At 41.9% G+C, this 22,596-nt stretch overlaps 5 protein-coding genes across 7 annotated transcripts; 4 read left to right on the top strand and 1 right to left on the bottom strand.

The window, feature by feature from the left end:
* The first annotated feature begins 626 nt into the window (after window positions 1-626).
* Window positions 627-3,730, top strand: LOC142897790 (UDP-glucuronosyltransferase-like). Its single transcript, XM_076040368.1, has 5 exons — window positions 627-1,546; window positions 2,124-2,255; window positions 2,353-2,440; window positions 2,560-2,779; window positions 3,301-3,730. Exons 1-5 carry the CDS (start codon window positions 686-688, stop codon window positions 3,581-3,583), a joined length of 1,584 nt encoding a protein of 527 aa, XP_075896483.1. The 5' UTR covers window positions 627-685; the 3' UTR covers window positions 3,584-3,730.
* A 1,093-nt stretch (window positions 3,731-4,823) lies between these two features.
* Window positions 4,824-8,291, top strand: LOC142897791 (UDP-glucuronosyltransferase-like). The gene is made up of 5 exons (XM_076040369.1): window positions 4,824-5,988; window positions 6,496-6,627; window positions 6,942-7,029; window positions 7,136-7,355; window positions 7,862-8,291. Exons 1-5 carry the CDS (start codon window positions 5,131-5,133, stop codon window positions 8,142-8,144), a joined length of 1,581 nt encoding a protein of 526 aa, XP_075896484.1. The 5' UTR covers window positions 4,824-5,130; the 3' UTR covers window positions 8,145-8,291.
* A 1,106-nt stretch (window positions 8,292-9,397) lies between these two features.
* LOC142897443 (granzyme F-like) lies at window positions 9,398-11,825 on the top strand. 2 transcript variants are annotated; one of them, XM_076039793.1, is made up of 5 exons: window positions 9,398-9,445; window positions 10,341-10,488; window positions 10,727-10,865; window positions 11,143-11,406; window positions 11,512-11,825. In XM_076039793.1, exons 1-5 carry the CDS (start codon window positions 9,427-9,429, stop codon window positions 11,695-11,697), a joined length of 756 nt encoding a protein of 251 aa, XP_075895908.1. In that variant the 5' UTR covers window positions 9,398-9,426; the 3' UTR covers window positions 11,698-11,825. The 2 variants fall into 2 exon arrangements, with proteins under 2 accessions (XP_075895908.1, XP_075895907.1); XM_076039792.1 differs by lacking the exon at window positions 9,398-9,445 and adding an exon at window positions 10,057-10,224.
* rabl3 (RAB, member of RAS oncogene family-like 3) lies at window positions 11,445-14,629 on the bottom strand. Its single transcript, XM_076039795.1, has 8 exons — window positions 14,485-14,629; window positions 13,936-14,027; window positions 13,582-13,711; window positions 13,382-13,496; window positions 13,114-13,264; window positions 12,526-12,597; window positions 12,207-12,245; window positions 11,445-12,043 (listed from the first exon to the last, which is right to left on the bottom strand). Exons 1-8 carry the CDS (start codon window positions 14,528-14,530, stop codon window positions 11,987-11,989), a joined length of 702 nt encoding a protein of 233 aa, XP_075895910.1. The 5' UTR covers window positions 14,531-14,629; the 3' UTR covers window positions 11,445-11,986.
* A 98-nt stretch (window positions 14,630-14,727) lies between these two features.
* gtf2e1 (general transcription factor IIE, polypeptide 1, alpha) lies at window positions 14,728-19,437 on the top strand. 2 transcript variants are annotated; one of them, XM_076039790.1, is made up of 6 exons: window positions 14,728-14,872; window positions 15,488-15,783; window positions 16,022-16,179; window positions 16,333-16,528; window positions 16,650-16,888; window positions 18,458-19,437. In XM_076039790.1, the coding sequence occupies exons 2-6, from the start codon at window positions 15,494-15,496 to the stop codon at window positions 18,922-18,924; spliced, it is 1,350 nt and encodes a 449-aa protein (XP_075895905.1). In that variant the 5' UTR covers window positions 14,728-14,872; window positions 15,488-15,493; the 3' UTR covers window positions 18,925-19,437. The 2 variants fall into 2 exon arrangements, with proteins under 2 accessions (XP_075895905.1, XP_075895906.1); XM_076039791.1 differs by having other exon boundaries at window positions 14,739-14,872; window positions 15,491-15,783.
* Window positions 19,438-22,596: the final 3,159 nt, after the last annotated feature.

The following is a 22,596-nucleotide window of genomic DNA, read 5'->3' on the forward strand; positions in this document are numbered from 1 at the left end:
CACACGCACTTTATCGTTCCTAGACTTAACAGGGGGAAAGTGTGTCGTCCATCACAGGCATAGGTGCATGAAACACTGTAAAATAGATATATATATAAATAAAAATGGTAAAATGCATCGAAGTGGTTTATACTGACTAAATGGTCTGTATTTACAGAAAATTTTGATTTATTTTAAACCATAATGAATGTGTATTGATTTGTAAACTGAAGATTTAAGAATGCATGTGAATGTGATAGAAATGACTTGGAAATGACTAAAAGAGTATGTTGAACTAAGTGAAAAAAGTATCAGGAACAGAAAAGTATTGTGTTTATGTGACTGTGGTTATGATACATGTGAGTTAATAAATCGGACAGACGCATTCTGGAAAGCCAACAGCACAGACTGACTGTGTCTCCACTTCTCTGCTTCACCTGCTTTATATAGATACTGTATTTGTTATTGTGGTCCTCTATCCTGGGGACCCGTAACAAATGACTTACCATTAAATTAATGTGAATAAAGGTGAAGGACCTCTGTCCTTCTCTGACAAGTTAGGTAATGGCTCCTCTGCCAGCATAGCCGTAACTTCCTGCAATACTTTAACACACATTCACTTACACACACCCACATACTGTATAAAGGCCACTCTCCACAGTGGCTGTCATTTGCACTCGGAGCGTGGAAGCTTGCAGGACACACAATGAGGAACTGGGTGTGGTTTCCAACGCTGGGGCTGCTGGCTTGGCTGTGCTGCTGCAGCCTGGAGCCGGTTCAGGCTGGGAAAGTGCTGGTTCTGCCTATGGATGGAAGCCACTGGCTGAGCATGAAGATACTGGTGAAGGAGCTGGTGCGCAAGGGACATGAGGTCTTGGTGCTGGTGCCTGAAACCAGTCTGCTGATCAAGGAGTCAGAGAGCTTCAAGACTGAGATCTACAAGATGCCTTTGAGCAAAGCTGATATGGATAGGATGTTCGATACCCTGACAGATCAAGTCTTCCTCAAGTCGCCCTCGTTCGCAGAAATATTTGACAATTTAAACCTTTTTGTCAACTACACCTCTATGCATGTAAAGGCTTGCAAGAGTTTGCTGAGGAACGAGCCCATCATGAGCAAATTGAGAGAGGCGGTTTTTGATGTTGTGCTCACAGACCCGTTCGTTCCATGTGGCGCTGTCCTGGCTCACAAGTTTTCCATTCCTGCTATTTACTTCCTCCATGACCTCCCTGGAAGTTTAGACATGGCAGCCAACCAGATACCCGCTCCTCCATCTTACGTTCCTGTTGCCTTATCTGGCAACACAGAGGTCATGACCTTTCCACAGAGGGTGAAGAACACGTTGATGTATGGGCTGGAGTCCTACTTGAACACCCTAATGTACTACGAGTTTGACAAGCTTGTCATCGAGGAAATAAAGGAGATGTCGTCTTTCAAAGAGCTCCTGGGGCACGGGGCTTTCTGGCTACTCAGGTCAGACTTTGCATTTGACTGGCCCAAACCCATCATGCCCAACATGGCTATGATTGGAGGCATCAATTGCGCCAAGAAAGCCGCTCTGCCAGTTGTGAGTATTTAAAGCAGCTACGCTGCAACAGAAAATTGGGATGCACTTTTAAGTTGTGATGGCAACTAGACTAAAGAAAGCCTCGCGAGAAAAAGCAGATGTTGTAATTTTTCAAGAAGCCCACCAGTGATTCTTGAGCAACAGCGTTTCTACATTCCAATGTCATGAGAATCACAAAACCGGCGAGGAGAGAAAGATGCACTTGGCTTGCATGTGTAGTCTCTGATTATCAGGAAGATTTTTTTGGGTTTAAATTAGTGTCTCTCTTGACTGAATGGGAACAAGTTTGTCTGCAATTCTGGATGATTGTGTTGGCAAAATTTGAGCAATTGGTGAATTGGGGTGGAAGTGGCAGGAGATTTGAGAACTTCACAATCCAAGAAAACTAGGTACTCAATGAATCATTCTTTGCAGAATATTGAATTTGATGATTTTTGTTTTTTTTTTTTTTTTTTTGCACATTCTAAAAGAAAACACTCCTGCAATTTAGAGGGAAAAACGCTGTAGAAGATTTAAACTACTTATTCTTTGCACATTTTCCTAAATAAAGGTTGTGCTTTCTCCAACCTCTCCACAGGACCTGGAGGAGTTTGTGAACGGCTCAGGAGACGATGGCTTTGTTGTCTTCACCCTTGGCTCAATGTTGGCCAACATGCCAGAAGACAAGGCTAAACTCTTCTTTGATGCCTTCCGCCAGATTCCACAAAGGGTAATTCAACTTTTGAGGCATACAAATAGAATGTAGTTGTTTGCCGCAGTCAACAGAAAGTGAAGTGGTGGAAAAAAACAAACACATTGTCTCTCAGGTTCTCTGGAGGTACACTGGACCTGCACCGGCAGACGCACCCAAGAACGTCAAACTTATGAAGTGGCTCCCACAGAACGACCTCCTTGGTAGGTTTACCCTGACAAATTCATGCAAGCTTCCACTGCTGATGTTTAAGGTATGAATTTCATCCAGAGTGGATTTAAAAAGAGGACTCAGCAGCAACCCTCTCTCTTTTGCTTTGCAGCTCATCCCAAAGCCAAAGTGTTCATAACTCACGGTGGAAGTCATGGTATCTACGAGGGGATCTGCAATGCTGTGCCAATGCTGATGTTCCCACTCTTTGGGGATCAGAGTGACAACGTTAACCGTATAGTGTCCCGTGGCGCTGCAAAAAGACTCTGCGCCCATGCATTTACCACTGAGGAACTGGTGGCTGCACTGAAGGACCTCTTCCAAGACAAGAGGTAAAAGATGAAAAATGTTTTTGTTCAGCAATCAGAGGAAGTATCGATATGGTTTTCCGGCGCGTTATGACTATCCTTTTTGAACTGCCACTGATAAATGTTCATTTTAACAGTTGTTAATTTAACTGGAACCTTGAAGCTTTTGGGTGACTTAATTTGCTGTCATGTGGATTGGACGTATCTAGTAAGACCAGGGGACACAGAACACACACTCTCAGCTTCTACGTTCTTCACTATGTTAATGAATAATCTGGAAGAGCAGGGAGCAAAGTTGTTGTTGTGAACTTGTGCCCTGCCTTAAAATTCAGACAGCCAGGCAATTTGTTGAAAATATAAATACTTAACATTCAATTGTTTGCCTATTTTCTAAAGTATAATGTAATTAATTTGACCTTCAAAATAGCATACATTTTATTGATACATTTGTACAGTCTGTCTTTCGAGAATTATTACATTTATACTGACAAATGCACTTGATGATGATTAAATCAGTTATTTAATACCGATTTCTTGTCTTACAGTTATAAAGACAACATAGTAAAACTGTCCCACATCAACCTGGACCGTCCCGTCAGTGCACTGGAGCTGGCCACGTTCTGGATGGAGTTTGTCATGAGGCACAAAGGGGCGGACCACCTGAGGGTCGCCGCTCACGACCTCAACTGGTTCCAGTACCACAGTCTGGACGTCATCGCCTTTCTTCTTGCCATCGTGCTGGTTGTCGTGGGCCTGACACTGAAGTGCTGCTTGTTCTGCACTCGCAGGTTATTAGGAAAGGGGACAGTGAAGAAAAAGAGGCATTAGAGTTGACTGTGCACTATCCATCAAGTTTACATTATTCTTTGAATCATTGATGAAATATGGTCATACTCTTTATACTGTACATTTGCGTAAATGTGGAGGAGTACACATCTTAACAAGACAATAAAGTTATTTTGTTAACTTGTTAAATGTGTTTGTACTCAATTACTAGCTAAGAAATCATTTTAAACATGATCTTGCTTTGATATGTATGTGTGTGTATATATAATAATAATAACAAACTTTATTTGTAAAGTGCTAAATCACAACTAATGGCGTCTATATATATATATATATATACATATAAATATATATATATATATATATATATATATATATATATATATATATATATATATATATATACATATATATATATACATATACATATATATATACATATATATATACATATATATATACATATATATATATATATACATATATATATATATATACATATATATATATACATACATATATATATATATACATATATATATATATATATATACATATACATATATATATACATATACATATACATATATATATACATATATATATATATATATATATATACATATATATACATATATACATATATATATATATATATATATATACATATATATATATATATATATATACATATATATATATATATATATACATATATATATATATACATATATATATATATATATACATATATATATATATATATATATATATATATATATATATATATATATATATATATATATACATATATATATATATATATATATATATATATACATGAGCATGCATACTACTGCTATGTTATTGGATTTGTTTTTATCAGAGAATGATTTCAGGAACTATAACTGTCAGATTGAAAGGGTTAAAGTAGTTGCAGGTTTACTTTAAATCTACATCAATGAGTGAATAATTAATCAGGAGATTAACAACTATAAGGTATCATGAAGAATCAGTGACTGTTTTGAATAATGAAGCCATCCGACCAATAGGTTATTGTGAATAAAGGTAAAGGTACCTGAGTATCAGCAGTTAGGTAATGGCTCCTCTGCCAGCACAACCTTTTTTTTTCCTGTAGAACTTTAACACAGGATAGAAAGGGCTCGATATCAGTCGATGTGTAGAAGTGTGCGTGAAGTGACCTAGAAGAAATAACACCACTAGAACCTATTGGACAATTAAATGGGTTAAAGCAGTTAGAGGTTCATAGCTGCTGTGTCCTCAGTGATAAGGTAACCCTAAACCTACACAAGTTAGTCATTGATTTACCAAAGGGAGGACAACAAATATAATGTGCAATGCAGATTCTGTCACTAATTGGGACAATGGAGCTGTCTGACCAATGGATTAACGTGAATCAAGGTGAAGGACCTTTGATCGACCAGTTAGGTAATGGCTCCTCTGCTGGCACAGCCATAACTTGGTGTAGAACTTTAACACACATTCACTCCCACAGGCCAACACATAAAGGTCTGTCCCCTCTTTAACTGTCATTTGCTCTCTGAGTGAGTCAGCTTGGAGGACACACAATGAGAAGCGGGAGGTGTTTTTTTACGCTGGGGCTGCTGGCCTGGTTGTGCTGCTGCAGCCTGGAGCCCGTTCAGGCTGGAAAAGTGCTGGTTCTGCCAGTAGATGCCAGTCCCTGGCTCAGCATGAAGATTCTGGTGAAGGAGTTGGTGCGCAAGGGACATGACGTCTTGGTGCTGGTGCCTGAACACAGCATTCTAATCAAAGAGTCAGAGAGCTTCAAGACTGAGACCTACGAGGTGCCCTTGGTGTCCTATATGGACAGGACCTTTGAAGACCTGACAGACAAAATTTTCCTCAAGGCACCCACGATAACAGAAATATTTGACAATGTAGAGCTTTTGGTCAACTACACCACAGATGAGGTGAAAACTTGCAAAAGTTTGCTAAGGAACGAGCCCATTATGAAAAAAGTGAGAGAGGCCGGCTTCGACGTACTCATCACAGAGCCTTTCCTTCCATGTGGCGCCGTCCTGTCTAAGAAGTTTTCCATACCGGCTGTTTACTTCTACCGCTACCTTGCCTGTGGTTTACAAACAACAGCCAACCAGTGCCCCTCGCCTCCGTCCTACGTGCCCATTGACTTTTCTGGCAACACGGACGTCATGACCTTTCCACAGAGGGTGAAGAACATGTTGCTGTATGGACTGGACTCTTACATATGCACTGTAGTATACCGTGAGTTCGATAAGCTGGTCGCCGAGGAAATTGAGGGCATGTCATCTTACAAAGAGCTCATGAGTCACGCGGCTTTCTGGCTAGTAAGGCTGGACTTTGCTTTTGATTGGCCCAGACCCCTCATGCCCAACATGGCTATGATTGGAGGCATCAATTGTGCAAAGAAAGCTCCTCTGCCAACAGTGAGTATTTAAAGCATCTATGCTATAGCAAGAAATGCAGATGAATTGCTTGTCAGGAACTATGACAAGTGTGACCGCAAGCAGATGCACTTGGCTCGCATGTGTTGTCTGTGATTATCACAACTGTTAACCACTGAGCCAAGACAAAAAGAAACAATACATTGTCACCCTATTAAAATAATGGCCTAAGTCTTTTTTTCTTTTTCTTTTTTTTGATGAAAGTGAGTTTTTGGCTGAAATCATCTCTTGATAATGCTGGCCATCTCTTTTTGTGTTTTTCCACGAACTTGAAAAAAAATGACTTAGACCAATAATTGTAATAGGGTGACGACATTCAAAAACAAGATACTCTTAGCTGCACAGTCATAGGGAACACTAGAGTACTGAATTGATATTTCCTTAAAAAAAAAATCTAAGTGGATTTTAAGTCTATTCACAAAAATAAGGAAAAAACACATTTTCAAGTGGTGTAGAAGACCTAACATTATATTCTGTACATCCCTGCAGGACCTGGAGGAGTTTGTGAATGGCTCAGGAGACAATGGTTTCATTGTTTTCACCTTGGGCTCCATGGTGGCTAACATGCCTGAAGACAGGGCTAAACTGTTCTTCAACGCCTTCCGCCAGATTCCACAAAGGGTAAATAACCTCTGTTTTTAATATCCCTCGTCATCAAGTAAATATCCTAAACCAGTGTGAGGTGCGCCTCACCTGGGGGGCACCAGGTATTTGCGCTAACGTCCCGGCATGTTTTCGTTGACCGTATATATATATATTCTGATTAGTTATATAATTAGAATGAAAGATTTTTGCATGTGAGCTTCTCAATGAACAAACAAAAAAATAATGTTTTGTGTCCAGACAGCAACATTTACAATCAGCTATAAAAAATAAAAAATAAAATTTGTTGATTGATCATTTATTATTTAAAAAACAAAACCATTACGTCTCAGGTTCTTTGGAGGTACACTGGACCTGTACCGGCAGACGCACCAAAGAACGTCAAACTTTTGAAATGGCTGCCACAGAACGACCTCCTTGGTACGTTTACCCTGACAGAATCATCAAACTCATGTTCCGTATGAATTTCACCCAAAATTAACTTTCCAATGAGTTTAACAGCATCCTTGCCCATTGTGCTCTGCAGCTCATCCAAAAGCCAAAGTGTTCATGACTCACGGAGGAGCTCATGGCATCTACGAGGGGATCTGCAATGCTGTGCCAATGCTGATGCTGCCACTCTTTGGGGATCAGAGCGACAACGTGCACCGCTTGGTGTCTCGTGGTGCAGGCACGAAACTCAGCATCCATGCATTTACCAGTGAGGAACTGGTGGCTGCGCTAAAGGAACTCATTGAGAACAAGAGGTAAAAGAAGAAAAACTGGGATCAATGCTATTTCTGGCCGGACTGGCACCCTACGAGAGATCACAGAGCCCCCCCCTCACTTCACTGCTGCATGTACTCATTAGCCTCTAACCTCTCCCACACACATGTTTGCATACCATCCATACCCGTTGCATACCCATCCATCCATCCACCCATCCATCCACCCATCCATCCATCCACCCATACATACATACATACATTCATACATACATACATTCATACATACATACATACATACATACATAAATCTTCTATGCCTTTTAAAAATGAAAAAAAAAACTCCACCAGGGGGCACTCCACAAAAGAATGTCTAAAAATGCCTGGGCTTTACAAAATACAAAGTTTACCCCCACACCAAAAAGTTCCCCAAAAAATAATAGCTATTATTATTCTTGCAATAATGTCTACATATGTGCTCATCTTCTAAAGAAATGAACTAATGCAATCAACAGGATTTGATTTAATCCCTGCTTCTCCTCCTCCAGTTACAAAGACAACATAGTGAAACTGTCCCACATCAACCTGGACCGTCCCGTCAATGCACTGGAGCTGGCCACCTTCTGGACGGAGTTTGTCATGAGGCACAAAGGGGCGGACCACCTGAGGGTCGCCGCTCACGACCTCAACTGGTTCCAGTACCACAGTCTGGACGTCATCGCCTTCCTTCTTGCCATCGTGCTGGTTGTCGTGGGCCTGACACTGAAGTGCTGCATGTTCTGCACTCGCAGGTTATTAGGAAAGGGAACAGTGAAGAAAAAGAGGCAGTAGAGTTGACTGTGCACTATCCATCAAGTTTAAATTATTCTTTGAATCATTGATGAAATATGGTCCTACTCTTTATACTGTACATTTGCGTACATAGTGAGGAGTACACATCCAAACAAGACGATAAAGTTATTTTGTTAACTTGTTAAATGTGTTTGTACTCTAAAATGATTTCTTAGCTAATAATTGACAAACATGACCTCGCTTTGATATGTATGTGTGTGTGTGTGTATATATACAGTATATATACATATATGTATATAAATATACACATATATATATATATATATATATATATATATATATATGTATATATATATATATATATATATATATATATATATATATATATATATATATATATATATATATATATATATATGAGCATGCATACTACTGCTATGTTATTGGATTTGTTTTTTATCAGAGAATGATTTCAGGAACCATAACTGTCGGATTGAAAGGGTTAAAGTAGTTGTAGGTTTACTTTAAATCTACATCAATGAGTGAATAATTAACCAGGAGATTAACAAAAAAAAACTTTTTAAACACATCCTCGCTTTGTCATGCCACTTATTTTTCATTATCTTTGAAAAATACTTTTATATTTTTATTTATTTTTCATTACACAGGGTGTTTCACTGCTCCCTACACTCAGAAGCTTTGTGATTTAGCTCAGTTCAAACTGTGCAAAATCACGACCGTTACCAATCCTTAAAGTGCTCATTCATTTTGAAAGAGGGTCAACGAAACAAAGAACTGAGTGGAAGACCACGTGGAGAGGTTTTGAAGTTGAAGCAGCAGTGTATCGCCAACTCACATCATCACAATCAACACAACAACACTGCAAAGCCTGTCCCTCTGTTCCAGTAGAGAAAATTAGATTGGACCTAAGCCACTCAGTGGACGTCATAATGTTTAAAAGAAACCTCATCATAAAACACATTGAAAATGATATTTTTGCACTATCTGCAGCAGTTATCTTGTCATTATGCTGTTGTCACACAGACACACACTCACAAAGACAAAACAATTAATCGAACACTCTTATTTTAGAATCAGTACTCCATGTGGATTTGAGGTTGCACTTTTTCAGCATCTTGAATATGTAAAGCTCCACATCACACACTGCCCTCTGCTGGTCATGCTTGGTCTAGGTTCCCAGCAGGTGCATGTGATCTGATGATTAGAGGACCTCTGCAAGTCAGTAAAAGGTTATCTCTTACCTTGAAGGCTTCTTTTATGCTTTACTTAGATACTTTCATCTCTTCACAGTAAAAGTTTGATGGTCCATGGGAGGAATTGTAAGTGCCATCTCTTTTTTTGACTTCATTTCTCCTCCCCTTGAGCTTTGGCTGACAAGGTTTGGTGTTTGTTGATTTTTGGTTTGGGAAAAATGACAATATTGTTTGTTGTCTGGTTGAAAACTAACTTCCTCTCTGGCAAACCCTTCCTGGTAGTGACTTTAAAGATGACTGAAGACCTCTTTTAAAGCTGAGGTGTGTGAAATTTGGCAAGACGTCTTGGCAAAGAGTTCATATACTAGACATACATATATTTGTGTAAGTGAACATTTTGCAAAATTATTTGTCCCTTTTTTTTTTTTTGAAGATCTCTATAAAATATTACTCATGGGTCCTTTTAAAATATCAAAATCTTTTGAATGTTCTTTACTATTTTGATGCTGAGTCTGAGGTGCAACCAGACATACTTTGAATAATGAAGCTACGTATTCTTGAGTTTTGATTCAACTACCACATACTGGCACTGACGAGGCCGGATGACAGCTAATGTGGTTTTGCCTGAGGGTCTCAAACAAGCTGCAGCACAAGAGTTGTGCTCTCACTCTTGCTGTGAAAGGAAACACTTTTTTTTTTTTTTTTTGAGGTATCTGAATCTGTTGATTATAGGGGGGATGGACACATATGCACACACAGAGACATCTCCTTCACAACCACCAAAGACATATGCACACACACACCACACTTCATTCTCAGTTGAGTAACTCATTCTGTATTGATTCTTACAAACATGAGTCACACCTACTGTATCATAGTGTTCCTTCAACTGCTCTGCTTCACAGGTAAATTGGAATTTTATTTGAATTTAAACAGCATATATTGTCAAAAAAAAAAAAAAGTCAGACTTTAATCTACAACTGCCCAGTGTGCCATGATTTTGCTTCTGTTCTGACTTGAGGGGCTTTTGAGAGTGGCATCGTGGGTGGAAAGGAGTCGAAGCCCCATTCCAGACCCTACATGGCATCGCTCCAGTTTAGTCAACACCACTCATGTGGTGGCATTCTCATTCGGGAGGACTTTGTTCTGACTGCTGCACACTGTAACAGGTGAGTTTATGATTCATCATTGTACGGTCTCCACCCAATCAACAGATATTAAAACGCATTGATTCTTTTTTTTATTTTTCAAGGGGACTTGACTGGAAGCTGCTCCAGTTGATGTTATTCATTAGTGCTGTTTATTTGCTCTTATTACATTTTTGTTCACAATTTGATTTACTTAATGCTTATTCTATCGCAGTTGACTGATAGCCACTGATGACTGAATTTTACTCTTGTTATTCAGGTCTAATGAAAAAATGTCTGTAGTTCTTGGAGCACATAAGATTTCCAAGAAAGAGGCAAGCCAGCAGTTGATTGAAGTGGCCAAGTACTTCCCTCATCCAGATTTTAAAGACTATGATAATGATATCATGTTGCTGAAGGTAAGTGCAAACCTTCAGCATGATTCAAAAAAATGACTTAAAATCCATAAACCAACTCGCTTCAAAGGGAACCACTTTGCATTTTGCCGCTTCTCTGATCCATTTCCGTCTGTTGTCAGTAGAATTGACACCCCGCAGGTTGACATTTATACTGAAAGTAGCTGTAAAATGTGACAGTAAAAAAGTCTCCATTTCTACTGCTATACTGTGCCATGAAAATAGTTTAACAGAAGAAAAATGTATTAATAATTCAGCTCTCTTTTTTGCTTATTTTCAGTTACAGAAGAAAGCCAAACTGAATAAGTACGTAAAACTCATTGGGCTGCCTAAGAAAGACCCCAAATCTCCTGCCCTTGTCAACTGTCTGGTTGCTGGCTGGGGCATAACTGCAGGCAACAAGCTTGAACCATCACCTGTTCTCAAGGAGACCACTGAGAAACTGCAATTCAACAATGAGTGCAAGCATATCTGGAAGTCACACTTCAACAGTCAACACATGATCTGCACCAAGTTCAACAAAAACAAAGGAGGAATTTGCCAGGTGAAGATGATTGGCATGAAACACTGAAAATGCAAATGTCAAGAAAAGTGTTTTTATTTCAGAAGACACGTTTTCAGTGTTGCTGTCTTCTGTTTCTTTCTGTAGGGAGATTCCGGAGGTCCACTTATCTGCCAAAGAAAGCTTCAGGGTATCACAGCCTACGCCTATCCTAAAGATTGTACTAATGCCACGTATCCTCATGTTTTCACTAAAGTCCATTACTATCTCCCATGGATTAAGAAAACAATGAAGGGTTTGGGGAATGCTGTACCAGTCACAGTCACAGACTGAGAATGTCACCCTTTGCTTATGAAATTACATGATATCTAAAGCAAACATTTAGGAGGAAAGCGTTTCATAAAGTTGGTATATAATGAGACCTGTGCAAGAAACATTAAAAAATGTTTTCCCTTCAAAAATCGTCTATTTGCAATAATTTGTCTTTCTCCGTTTTTGTGGCACAAGTTGAGGCATGGTAGCAAAAACAGAGACAAAGAAACAGCAGTGAGTGGGTGGGGCGTTTACTTGTGGCAGAAAAAAAGCACAATGGCTTTATGGTCACAACCACAGACCACTGCAGTCAGTCGTAGTGCAAACTTTTGAAGTTGAATCGTTTCCTGTCTGTAAAACCAGTCATCTGCAAAGTAAGTGAAAGCATTTTAGAGCAGAGGTTAACAGGAAAGAAAATTGAACCTTGGTTACAATGACTTGGGCTTTGACAGTAAATTATTTTACTAACTGCTGAATCATTAACTTAACTAATAATATTAATATAGAGGAGGGATGCAAATTTTACCCACCTGACTTGCATCTCTAGTAAAATATCTCTTCTCTATTACCTGTTGAGAGAGACGTACAATAAAATATGTAGTTGTAGACAGTAGACAGTGTTTGCTTTCTTATGAATTAAAACATTGTTAGATTATTTGTAATTACATTACAAGCTGAAAAAACTGTATGGTGCTTAAATATAAAATTTAAAAGAAAATTGTTCCTAAATTTTTAAATACACGAGTTGAACTTGTCAACTGTCGTTGTGATAAATGCTGTACGGATGTTGATGCTTGCTGCGATGTCATGCAGGATTTCCAACACCTTGCACAAGCATCCGTTTCTCACCTTGTCAAAAAACCTGCTAAGTTTCACAGCATTCGACGTGCCTGCAGCAAGGTACCGTGGGTTGGTGCAGTCCTGAGGGTGGGAAACAAGTCACTCTTTTGTAAGGGCAAGTCTTTTTTCCCCCATTGTAACTATTTACTTGGTATCTATGTTTGAATAACAAACTCCAGGTAGTCTTTTTTTTTTTTTTTTTGAAATAAGACCACTAGAAGACAGCAGAATCTTCCCAAGGATTCCCATTAAGTCTACTACCTTAATTTGGGTGTTTTTATCTTAATTACTTTGAATGCAAAACACAAAGCTGATAGATGTCATGTATGTGCAGTTTATTAAGGCTGTTTTTGTAATGACATTGTTTGCTTCCTCATTTACAGATCCTTAAGCATTTAGGAGGACTCTGAATTGCTGCCTTAATCAAAACACTGCAAATAACTTTTGCAAACATTCAACACCAATTCACACAAAAATTGTTATGAGTCAACTGCCACAGTCGATTGGAATCAGTTCTTTACGTACCGGAAATTATTACAAGAAAACAATTCCAAGACAGAATGCTTCATGAAAAAAATCTTTACGAAGTCATCTTACCAGATTTATCTCTTCTGCATTGAAATCTTCAGACAAAAACGTTGTCCTTGTCAGAACTTCACTGCGTTTATTCTCTGGAATCTGGTCAAACTTTGTGCCAATCAGCAGCAAAGGCACTGGGTTCTCAGCAAACTGCTCTCTGTCGTAGTCCCTGCAAGGAAAACAACCCAAATTGTTCATATAGTAACACATTTACGAGCTTTTGAAAAACAATTATGCACTACAGCAACAAACCATATCAAGCACCAGCACTCGTCTGCTGTCTTACCCATTGGACACGATAACTCCAGTTGGAGACGAGTCCCTGTTTAACGCCTCTAATGACCAACGGTAGAGATTCTGTGGGGATTTCTTGTTTGTTAAGTCATGTACCAAGATAATTCCTGGGGAGAAATACAACATTTTATGGTTACATACTATTTATTATTACTCTTAACCTTCCTTTAAATATTTAGATATCATCTTTACCATTGACTGAATTGTAGAAGACTGCTCTGGTGCTTTTGACACTGCTGGCACTGCCGACAGATCCTCCAACATCCCAGAGCTCAATGTAGTAGGTTTTCTCCTCTGGGGTTCCTTCCTTGTAGTCTTGGACCTGTGAATAAGGGAGAAATAGTTGAAGAAGTTTTATACAAGACAGATTTAAAAGGAAAAGGCAAACACGTGACTTAACACAGACATACAAAATAAGTGAAAAGCCACTATGGGTTTGACTACCAAATAAAGATCCATTTTATATTTGGTTGTTATAATACTATCATTTTGCATGTAGCATGGATTAGTATTCTCAGCAAATGGAAATGAAAAATGCTTGCTTACCCGTACATCCACGGAGCAACCGACCGTCCACGAAGGATTTCCTAAAACTTGATTTTGACAGAGCAGATGGACCAGAGAAGACTTGCCAACCCCTGACAATAACAAGTGGGCGCACTTCAGTACATACTCTTAGGAAATGTGAACAGACCTTCATTACTTCCTTACTTAATTTTACACGCTGGATCGAAAGCTAGACCGTTCTCTCACACGCATATGCACAGTGTCTACAAAACAGATGGAACACGTAATAACAGGTCGTGCAGCCACCGCTCTGGCGACAGCCGTCAAATACTTATATTAACACGGCAGAGGGCACCATCTCATGACGAGAGATGATGAGCTTTCAATCGTCCTGAAGCCAGATAAACAATATTTAATATTTAAAATATATATATGGCTTTTTATTTTATTTTATTTTTTAAATATATATTTTTTGGAATCTGGGAGCAAACCGGGGAATGAAGCATATTTTTCAAACGACGGCTAGTTCGATAGCAAACACTACGTAAAAAGAACAATATCGGTGGTTGTTATTACTGCTTTACTTACCAGAATCACCTAAAACTAATACCTTCACTCTATCAAGAGAAGCCATTTTTCGCGATAGCGACGTCCCGGAAGTAAACAGTTCAAACCCCGCCTAAATATCCCACTCGTCCAGTGTCATTGGACAAAAGCGTTCCATAGTATTGTAGTCATTCGTTAGATACCACGTCAATCCAAAATTGCTTTGTTCTATTGGCCTTTGGGGGCTGTTGATTTTGCTGCGTCTTTGATTTAGCTTCCGGGGTTGTCTTTTCAACAGAAAATTACAAGCGTGCTAGCAGTATGTCTGGCAACTTAAAGATGGTTCAATACAAGTTTCTCGGGTGAAAAGTGGGATTTTCAGATCGCCGCGTTCGAGCAACAACTCTGAAGAGTAATCTCGCCGGATACGGTTAGCACTGCCTATGTCACGTGAATTATTTCCCCTCATGAACTTTGCTTTGTCTTGTCATGCCTTCTTCTTTCAACTTGTAAAGGTAAAGTAAATGTGACGCATATCTGTACAAGCCAAGCAGTTAGGAACGGTTGCTTGGGTATTGCTCGCTGACTAAAGTGTAGTTAAGGCTGCTAGTCTAGTTGCTGTTGCAATACTAGAGCTCTCGTTTTTATTTTGCTTAAGAGTTAGCATATCTAACTTCATGTATGCTAACGTTAAACACAGACTTCTATGTAAAGTAGCCGGGAAGCCTTTATTTTCGATTGACTAGACGTGTTTACAAATAACGTGAACAAGGATATAGTCATGATAACAGGAAACACTGACTTCTTCCGAAAAAGCAAGGAAACGTGTGCTTCGGGGACCATTTCTATGTTGGGATTATGCTTTTGGTAATGCATCTTTGAAATTCAGTTTTTTTTTCATTCCCCCCTTAAGTAGTACAACGCTTGTAAGACTCACTGCTTTGTCGGGTGAGCAGCAGAATTGAGTCTGTGACTGTCTGTCTCAAAAACTTTACCTCGTAAATGACCATCGTGTCTGTTTTTTGTTTGTTTTTTTATTCCCCAGTAGAAAATGATTGAACCAGAGCTGCTGACCGAGGTCCCAGCAGCACTCAAGCGGCTGGCCAAGCAAGTGGTCAGGGGCTTCTATGGGGTGGAGCACGCCTTGGCCCTGGATGTGCTCATCCGTAACCCCTGTGTGCGTGAGGAGGACATGTTGGAGCTGCTTAAGTTCGACCGCAAGCAGCTGCGGTCAGTGCTCAACACGCTGAAGGCTGACAAGTTTGTCAAGTGTCGCATGAGGGTGGAGACGGCGCCCGATGGCAAGACGACGCGGCACAACTACTATTTTATCAACTACAGGTGATTGTCACTGAATGAAGGAGAAATATGATGGAACACCGAGAGCAAATTACCGTCCCATGTTGTGTGCGGTCCCAACGCTGCCACCGATGCTGAGTAACATGAGCAAACCTTTTCTGTCAAACATTCTCCCCTGAAAACGGAAGCTACAGATACATGAAGCACAGAAATGTTTTTTGTCAATCCCACGCTACACTGGTTCACACAAAACCCAATGACATCCTGTTATTTTTTTCAGAGTACTGGTCAATGTGGTGAAGTATAAACTGGATCACATGCGACGGCGCATTGAGATGGATGAACGGGATTCGACCAGCCGCGCCTCCTTTCGGTGCCCCAACTGCTGCTCCACCTTCACCGACCTAGAGGCCAATCAGCTGTTTGATCCAATGACTGGTAATCTCCGCAGATGTTTTGATAGAAGATGGCTCGCTTTAGCTGAGAATACATGAGATAGCTTAATGTATTTCGGTAGCGTTGATACCTGTTTCCCTGCAACCCCGAGTATTGGATGACACTTGTTTCTCTGAATGGTTTGTGATGTCACAGGTACATTTCGCTGCACCTTCTGCCAAGCAGAGGTGGAGGAAGATCAGTCCCTCTGTCCTGATGCCAGGACTCTGGTGGCGCGCTTCAACGAGCAGATCGAACCCATCTACGCGTTGCTGCGCGAGACTGAAGACGTCAACTTGTCCCACGACTTGCTGGAGCCTGAACCGTCTGAGATTCCTGCCCTCAAACAAAGGTCTCTGAGGAAAAACTCATTGTTTCACTGCATTTACACACAGATTTTATTCATTTTTTTTATACTATTGACATGCATTAATCTCACAACTAATGGATGTTCACTCAATTCTTTCCTCCAGTCGGGAACGTGCTGCAGCAAATGCAGCAAATGCTGCAAGCGGCCCACACCGCGAGGCCTGGTCCAACAAATCGTCGGCGTATGCTGACCTGTACACCCAGAACGTGGTCATCAGCATGGAGGAGCAGGAGGAGCAGCAGAAACAGGCCGCTCAGGGCAGAGCGGCCAAAGAGAGGCCCGTGTGGTTGACCCAGAGCACAGTCCACGGCGCCTACAGCGAATCCGACGTCCTCAAGAACCGTAAGTGAGAAGTTTCTGGCAAAGCGGCCAGCGGGTAAATGTTCACCATCACCACCTGACTAATGAATTAATTTCCTTCACCCTCCTTTGCTTATTGTTCACCACTTAATCTGCAATTAAATGGAATAAATTCATACATAACAGCTTTTTCAAAAGAGACACAGCATATAATTACTCAACAGTAAGCGGTGCCACATCGGGAGAATGTTTTTGTTGAATGGTTTTTAGTACATTCTCCCCAATAATGAGGAGATTGGATCAAAACATGTTAAATTCAACATTTAATTCCCGCCCACTCTCAGCTGCGAAGGCTGGCGGTGGTAATCACGGAAGCTGTTGCCTGCGCACAGTGTTAGCTCGCTAAATCAGCCCTCAGGATGGACAGTCGAGCCCGATCCGGCCCACACCCGTCAGCTGCTCCTCTGTGCCCCTCCCTGTGTTCTGCAGGCAGGTCGTGACAGGTCAAACTGAGGTCTCTGATGCTGCAGGCACTGTGCCTTGAGCTGCCGTTATTGCTCTGACATTGTCACTCCACCTAAGGGCAAGCAGGCCTGACCAGACCTTCCTTTGAACCGTAACGACTTAATTGAAATAATCAGAGTCTAAAGTGGCGCATGACCGAGCAGGGCCGGCTCATTAATTCTCAGCATTGTGCTTCTCATTACATCTCAAGCAAAGAAGAGCTACAGAGTCAAAGGCAAACATTCCCCTGGCAGATACATATACAAGCCGTCTTGTTAACATATTTTCTTTGCACTGCAGCAGTACAAAAAAATTGAAATGTCACTAATGACACCAGTTTATTTATTCAACATATTTTCCGTCATACTGTTTTCTTCAACTGGTCAATTTCTGTCTGTCAATAGGATGGTGACTGTTTTGCTTCCATGTCACACACACACACACACACACACACACACACACACACACACACACACACACACCTAATTAGTTCAGACTTCCTTTCTGCACCCTTGAAATTCAGATGTGGTCAGCAGCAAAGCTGAACGTGTCATCACCCCTCATACATCAATCGATAGAGACAAAATACACCAACACCATAACCTATTGCTCCAACCAGAAGCCGCTGGAAGGTGTGATTGATTGATTGATTGATTGATTGGTTGGTTGATTTTTTTATTTTATTTTATTTATTCGGGACTGAGCCTCAGCGAAGGCCTGCTCTCATCATTTTTTATTTAATTTGACTTTATTTTATTCTATTTTATTTCATTTCATTAGCGGTGAATAGATTGATTTGACTGTCATCTCAGAGCAAGAAGGTTGTGGGTTTGATTCCCAGACTCGGGGCCTTTCCGTGTGAACTTTCTCTCCTGGCACTCCAGCTTCCTCCCACAGTCCAAAGACATGTACATTATGCTCATTGGCATCTCTAAATGGTTTGAAGCTGTGAGTGTAGATGTTTGTTTGTCTCTGCAGTCCTCTGATGACCAGGCCTCTTGTGTAACCCCAACCTTCACCCTGGGAAACTGGGTGAAGGAGAAGAGCTGACGGGAGGCCCAGGGATATATTGGAGTGTTGATGTTTTAAACATGTTCCGCTGCACAGATGGAGACGGACCCGGCACCCAGGACGGAGCGGCCGCCCACGGCGTGGGTCAGTCAGACGAGAACGAGGAGGTGATGCGTGCCCTGCTCATCCACGAGAAGAGGAGCGTCGCCGGCGGAGGAGCGGGAGGAGCGGGAGGAGCGAATGCCACCGCCGCCGCCACGAAGGGGCTGGCGGCTAACGCCAGCGACTCGGACAGCGACACCAGCGAGTCGGACGACGAGCCGCCGGCGAAGCCCGCGCCCCTTCAGCATCGGGCCGTGCAGCAGCAGCACCGCCAAGAGGAAGAGGACGACGACGACGACTTTGAGGAGGTGTCCGACGAGCCCATGGTGATGGTCGGCGGTCGGCCGCGCTCGTACCGAGAGGTGAGCCAGAGGCCGGAGCTGGTGGAGCAGATGTCGGCGCAGGAGAAGGAGGCCTACATCGAGATGGGACAGACCCTCTACCAGGACATGTACTACTGAACACACACGTTCATATCACAAGCAAACACCAGTAATGACCAGTCGCTGTTTAACACTCCCAGTAGTCATTTTTGAGAAAATATTCTGAGGATCCTGTCCAGCAGGAAAGTATTTACAGTCGGCTTCTGGCTTTTGGAGATTGAAAAACTGAGCAAATGCGTTGACAGTGTTTTCAGCGATCCCACCGATAGTATTCTCTTTTCTATTTTCTGTTTTCTGTTTTCTTTTTTCTTTTTTTTTTTGAAGTCCAGACCAGATGGGAGATAATATTGCCAACAAAACTTGTGCTGCTCTGATTTCAGCTGTGACTCCCAACAGGCTTGCGCTCCCACCACTCGCAGCCGCCCAGGAAACATTTCCCACTTTTCAGTCAGAACGGTCCGATCGGATACGCGTCAGTTTTACTCGTTACAGCTGCACACACATATGTCCAACACCTCCTGTCTGTTTCCTCTCAGTTTTTCAATAAACACATGGAGTATGTTTTGATCTGCTTTGCCAGACAGCCTGTGACACTGAGCTCTTTTATTTATTTATTTATTTGTTTTGAAAAACATAATTCAGGTGACGGGAAATGGTACAGGAATATGACTCAGGGGTTTTGCAAAGACATTTGCGGAATATCCAAAAATACAGCACACCAACGTTCATAGTATGTCGATCTTTGCGCAACAGCTTTACTCCTGACATTCTCAGTACAGCCACCAGAGGGCGCTGTGGTATTTGTCAGTTAAAAGACACCATAGCGATGATGCATCTCGTCGTAACCCAACAGTTTCCTGTGCAGAACCTCCAGAACAAAGATTATGATCATATAAATTACGTTTCATGTGCTCCGTTTTCTTTTAAAGGGCCGAACTGACATTTACAGCCCTAATAATTCATAGTCCACGAAACCTGGAGATTGACACCTGCAGCTACACAACAGCTTCATAAATTGAAACGTAAAATTCACATTATCACCAGCATAACATTCAGCCAGAATTAAAACTCGGCTTGTTAATAAATTGGGTCATTTATTCTAAAAACCTGAAACAAACGCTGACCGTTACCACCAGGTCACTGCTGATTGTCAATGTACGTGTGCTCATTTATTCTGTGTGAAAAAATGATTCTGTTCACCCTCAGTGTTTGTGGCCTAATGAAGATGACTGACTGTTGTGTCAAAGTCATTAAGGGGGAAAAAAAAGCCTTTATTATATAATTTTTTTTCTGAAAATGGGAATTTCACACTCTGGTCACGCAATCCTCCCCGAGCGACCTTTCCTGTCGAGTCGGGTCACGTCCAGGTGACAATTACTTAACGCCCCTCCACTAACCCCCCCCAGCCCCCCTCACCCCCACCCCCACCACCCCATGTGTGTTCCAGCAGGATATTGCCTGTTTGCTGTGGATTTGTGGAGCGATTGCTGTGATTTGACAGCGCTAACCCACGGCATCAGGTCGCCCTCTAAAGCCCCTAAAGCCGCTGTGTAATATAATAGAATGGTCACGTGAGCGCGGCCGCCTCCACAGAATTGGCATTTTAGAACGTGTTCAAGGTTCAACCTGTCGTGGGGGCTCACTTTGTGCGCATCTCCCAAACAACACGAGACAAAATTAAAGAGTCGACGACAACAGCAGCAAAACCCAAACTCATTTTCTAAAGGGCAACATTTTCCATTTGCTGCAGTTCCCCTAACAAATGCACGTTCGTTCTCACCGCTGGAGAGGGAACCTAACCTGAAACCCCATTCAGTGCAGTCAATGTGCATTCACCCCAACACAAGGCTCCAAGCATTTTTTTTTTCATGAAATCTGTGATCAGAGAGTGTAAATCATGTTGCAGGCCCCTTGAGAGTCGCTGCCTCCCGCAAATGCTGCGCTAGGCATGTTTGCTCCCTGCCCTGTACCAAGGGGGCAGGCAGGTTAAAGTTGTCCCATGGCTCAATGCTCGGATGCTTGCATTAGAAGTTGGTGAAGACCCTGGCAGAATTGTAAAGGAGTAGATGGAAAGACCAGGCACTGGAGTCTAGAACAGGACTCTGGATGAATGCTAATGTCGCTTGCTCAGGGAAAAGCGGCGGTGCATTTTTTTTTTGTGTGTGTGTGTTTTTGCACTGCACCTCAGAAATGATGAGGATAAGAAGAACTGAAACAAAGGATTGAAGTCACAGCTCCAATCCTTTGTTTCAGTTCTTTCTTCACTCACTTCCTGTTCCTGTCAAGATGGTGCAGTTCCCCTGCCAGGTGTGGCTCGTCAAAATGCTGATTAAGCAACGTCATGATTTCACAGGTGCGCTTTGGATGGGTTGCAACACAGACGCTCTAAAAAAAGAAGAAGTGCCTTTTGGTCGATCCCAGCTTCTTACAGAGGGGATTTTTGAAGAAATGAGAGGAAAGAATTTCAGTCAGGTGAGGCGCACACCAACACAAAGGAAGAAAATACATTATATACAATATAGTGTAGACTGTTTTGAGCTGGTGCTTTCCCAACAGTGCACACATAGATATTCACACAACCGTGACATGTTGCCTGGTCTCGTCTTCTTTACAGTCAGTTAGCTGAGGCAGACACAAGCCGATGAAGGAGTTAATAGAGAGGAGAAAGTCGTGACTCGCGAGCCAGCGTAAGGGCTCTCTCCTTGCACGACTCGTCCAGGACTCGCACATCACCAGTGCCTGATGGTGCTGCACTCTCATCATTTAAACATGCTGCCGAGGAACATCCTGTCCGCTCTGCTGCAGGACAGGCGTTGGAAATAGAGACAGCGACCCCCGTCCATGTCGTGACCAGAAAAGAAAAGATAAGAAAAAGAAACTACCGGGCGGAAGAGATTCAAGAGAAAATGTCAAACCCTGCGGAGGGTCGTGGTGAGGTCTGGCACCTCTGCCACATCGCACCCATATATTCCTTTTTAAGTCAGGAGGATAGACACCTGCCGAGCGCAGCCTCAAAGGTCAGGATGAAAACAGGACCTGGCCTCATTAAGAGATCCCCCCGCCCAACACTAAAGCTCAATTAGAAAGCTCAACCTCATGCTATGCCATTGATCTGCTGAGGCCTGACTGAGTGAGAGGAGACCGGGCGGCTCGGTGACTAGGAGAGTCAGCCCAGCCCAGCGGGGGTTGGGGGGTGGTGGCGTCTGCAGAGCTGCAATAAATCATGGGACCTTGAAGATCACATGTGACGGACTGACAGGGAGCCGCATGTATTATTAATCCCGCGGTCGTTGCGGTTGTCGAATTAAATTGTCAGGCCACAGAAACGTGTCAGCTGGTGTTTGTTTGAAAACAGGTGGATGCTCGGAAAGACGGGAGGGTGTGGCACGCAGCCGCTGGTGGAGGAGGCGGAGTCATAATGACTGATTGTTTGTTGTTTTTTTTTCTCCCTGCCCTGTGAAGATTTCCGCAGTGATTGATCGCAGGGCGGTGTCTCTGTCGCCCGATAACGCGAGGAGATTAACAACTTAATGATCCGGCCTTGTTTGTGTCCGTCGATCTCCTTTCATCGCACACTTTGAAACCCGAGAGCAAGCAAAAGACTTAATCTGCCCATCGATTTTCTTGAAATTTATTAATCTTTTTTTATTTATTTGTTTTGGCCTCGTTCAGGAGAAGAGTGATGAGTGGGAAACCAGTGGTTTGCATTATTAGATTCTCATTTATTGGGGCAGCTACACAAAAAAGCAG

Source organism: Nelusetta ayraudi, unplaced genomic scaffold (genome assembly GCF_046127955.1).
Source record: "Nelusetta ayraudi isolate G7.1 ecotype Tasmania unplaced genomic scaffold, CSIRO-AGI_Nayr_v1 ptg000060l, whole genome shotgun sequence".
NCBI classification, from domain to species: Eukaryota; Metazoa; Chordata; class Actinopteri; order Tetraodontiformes; family Monacanthidae; genus Nelusetta; species Nelusetta ayraudi.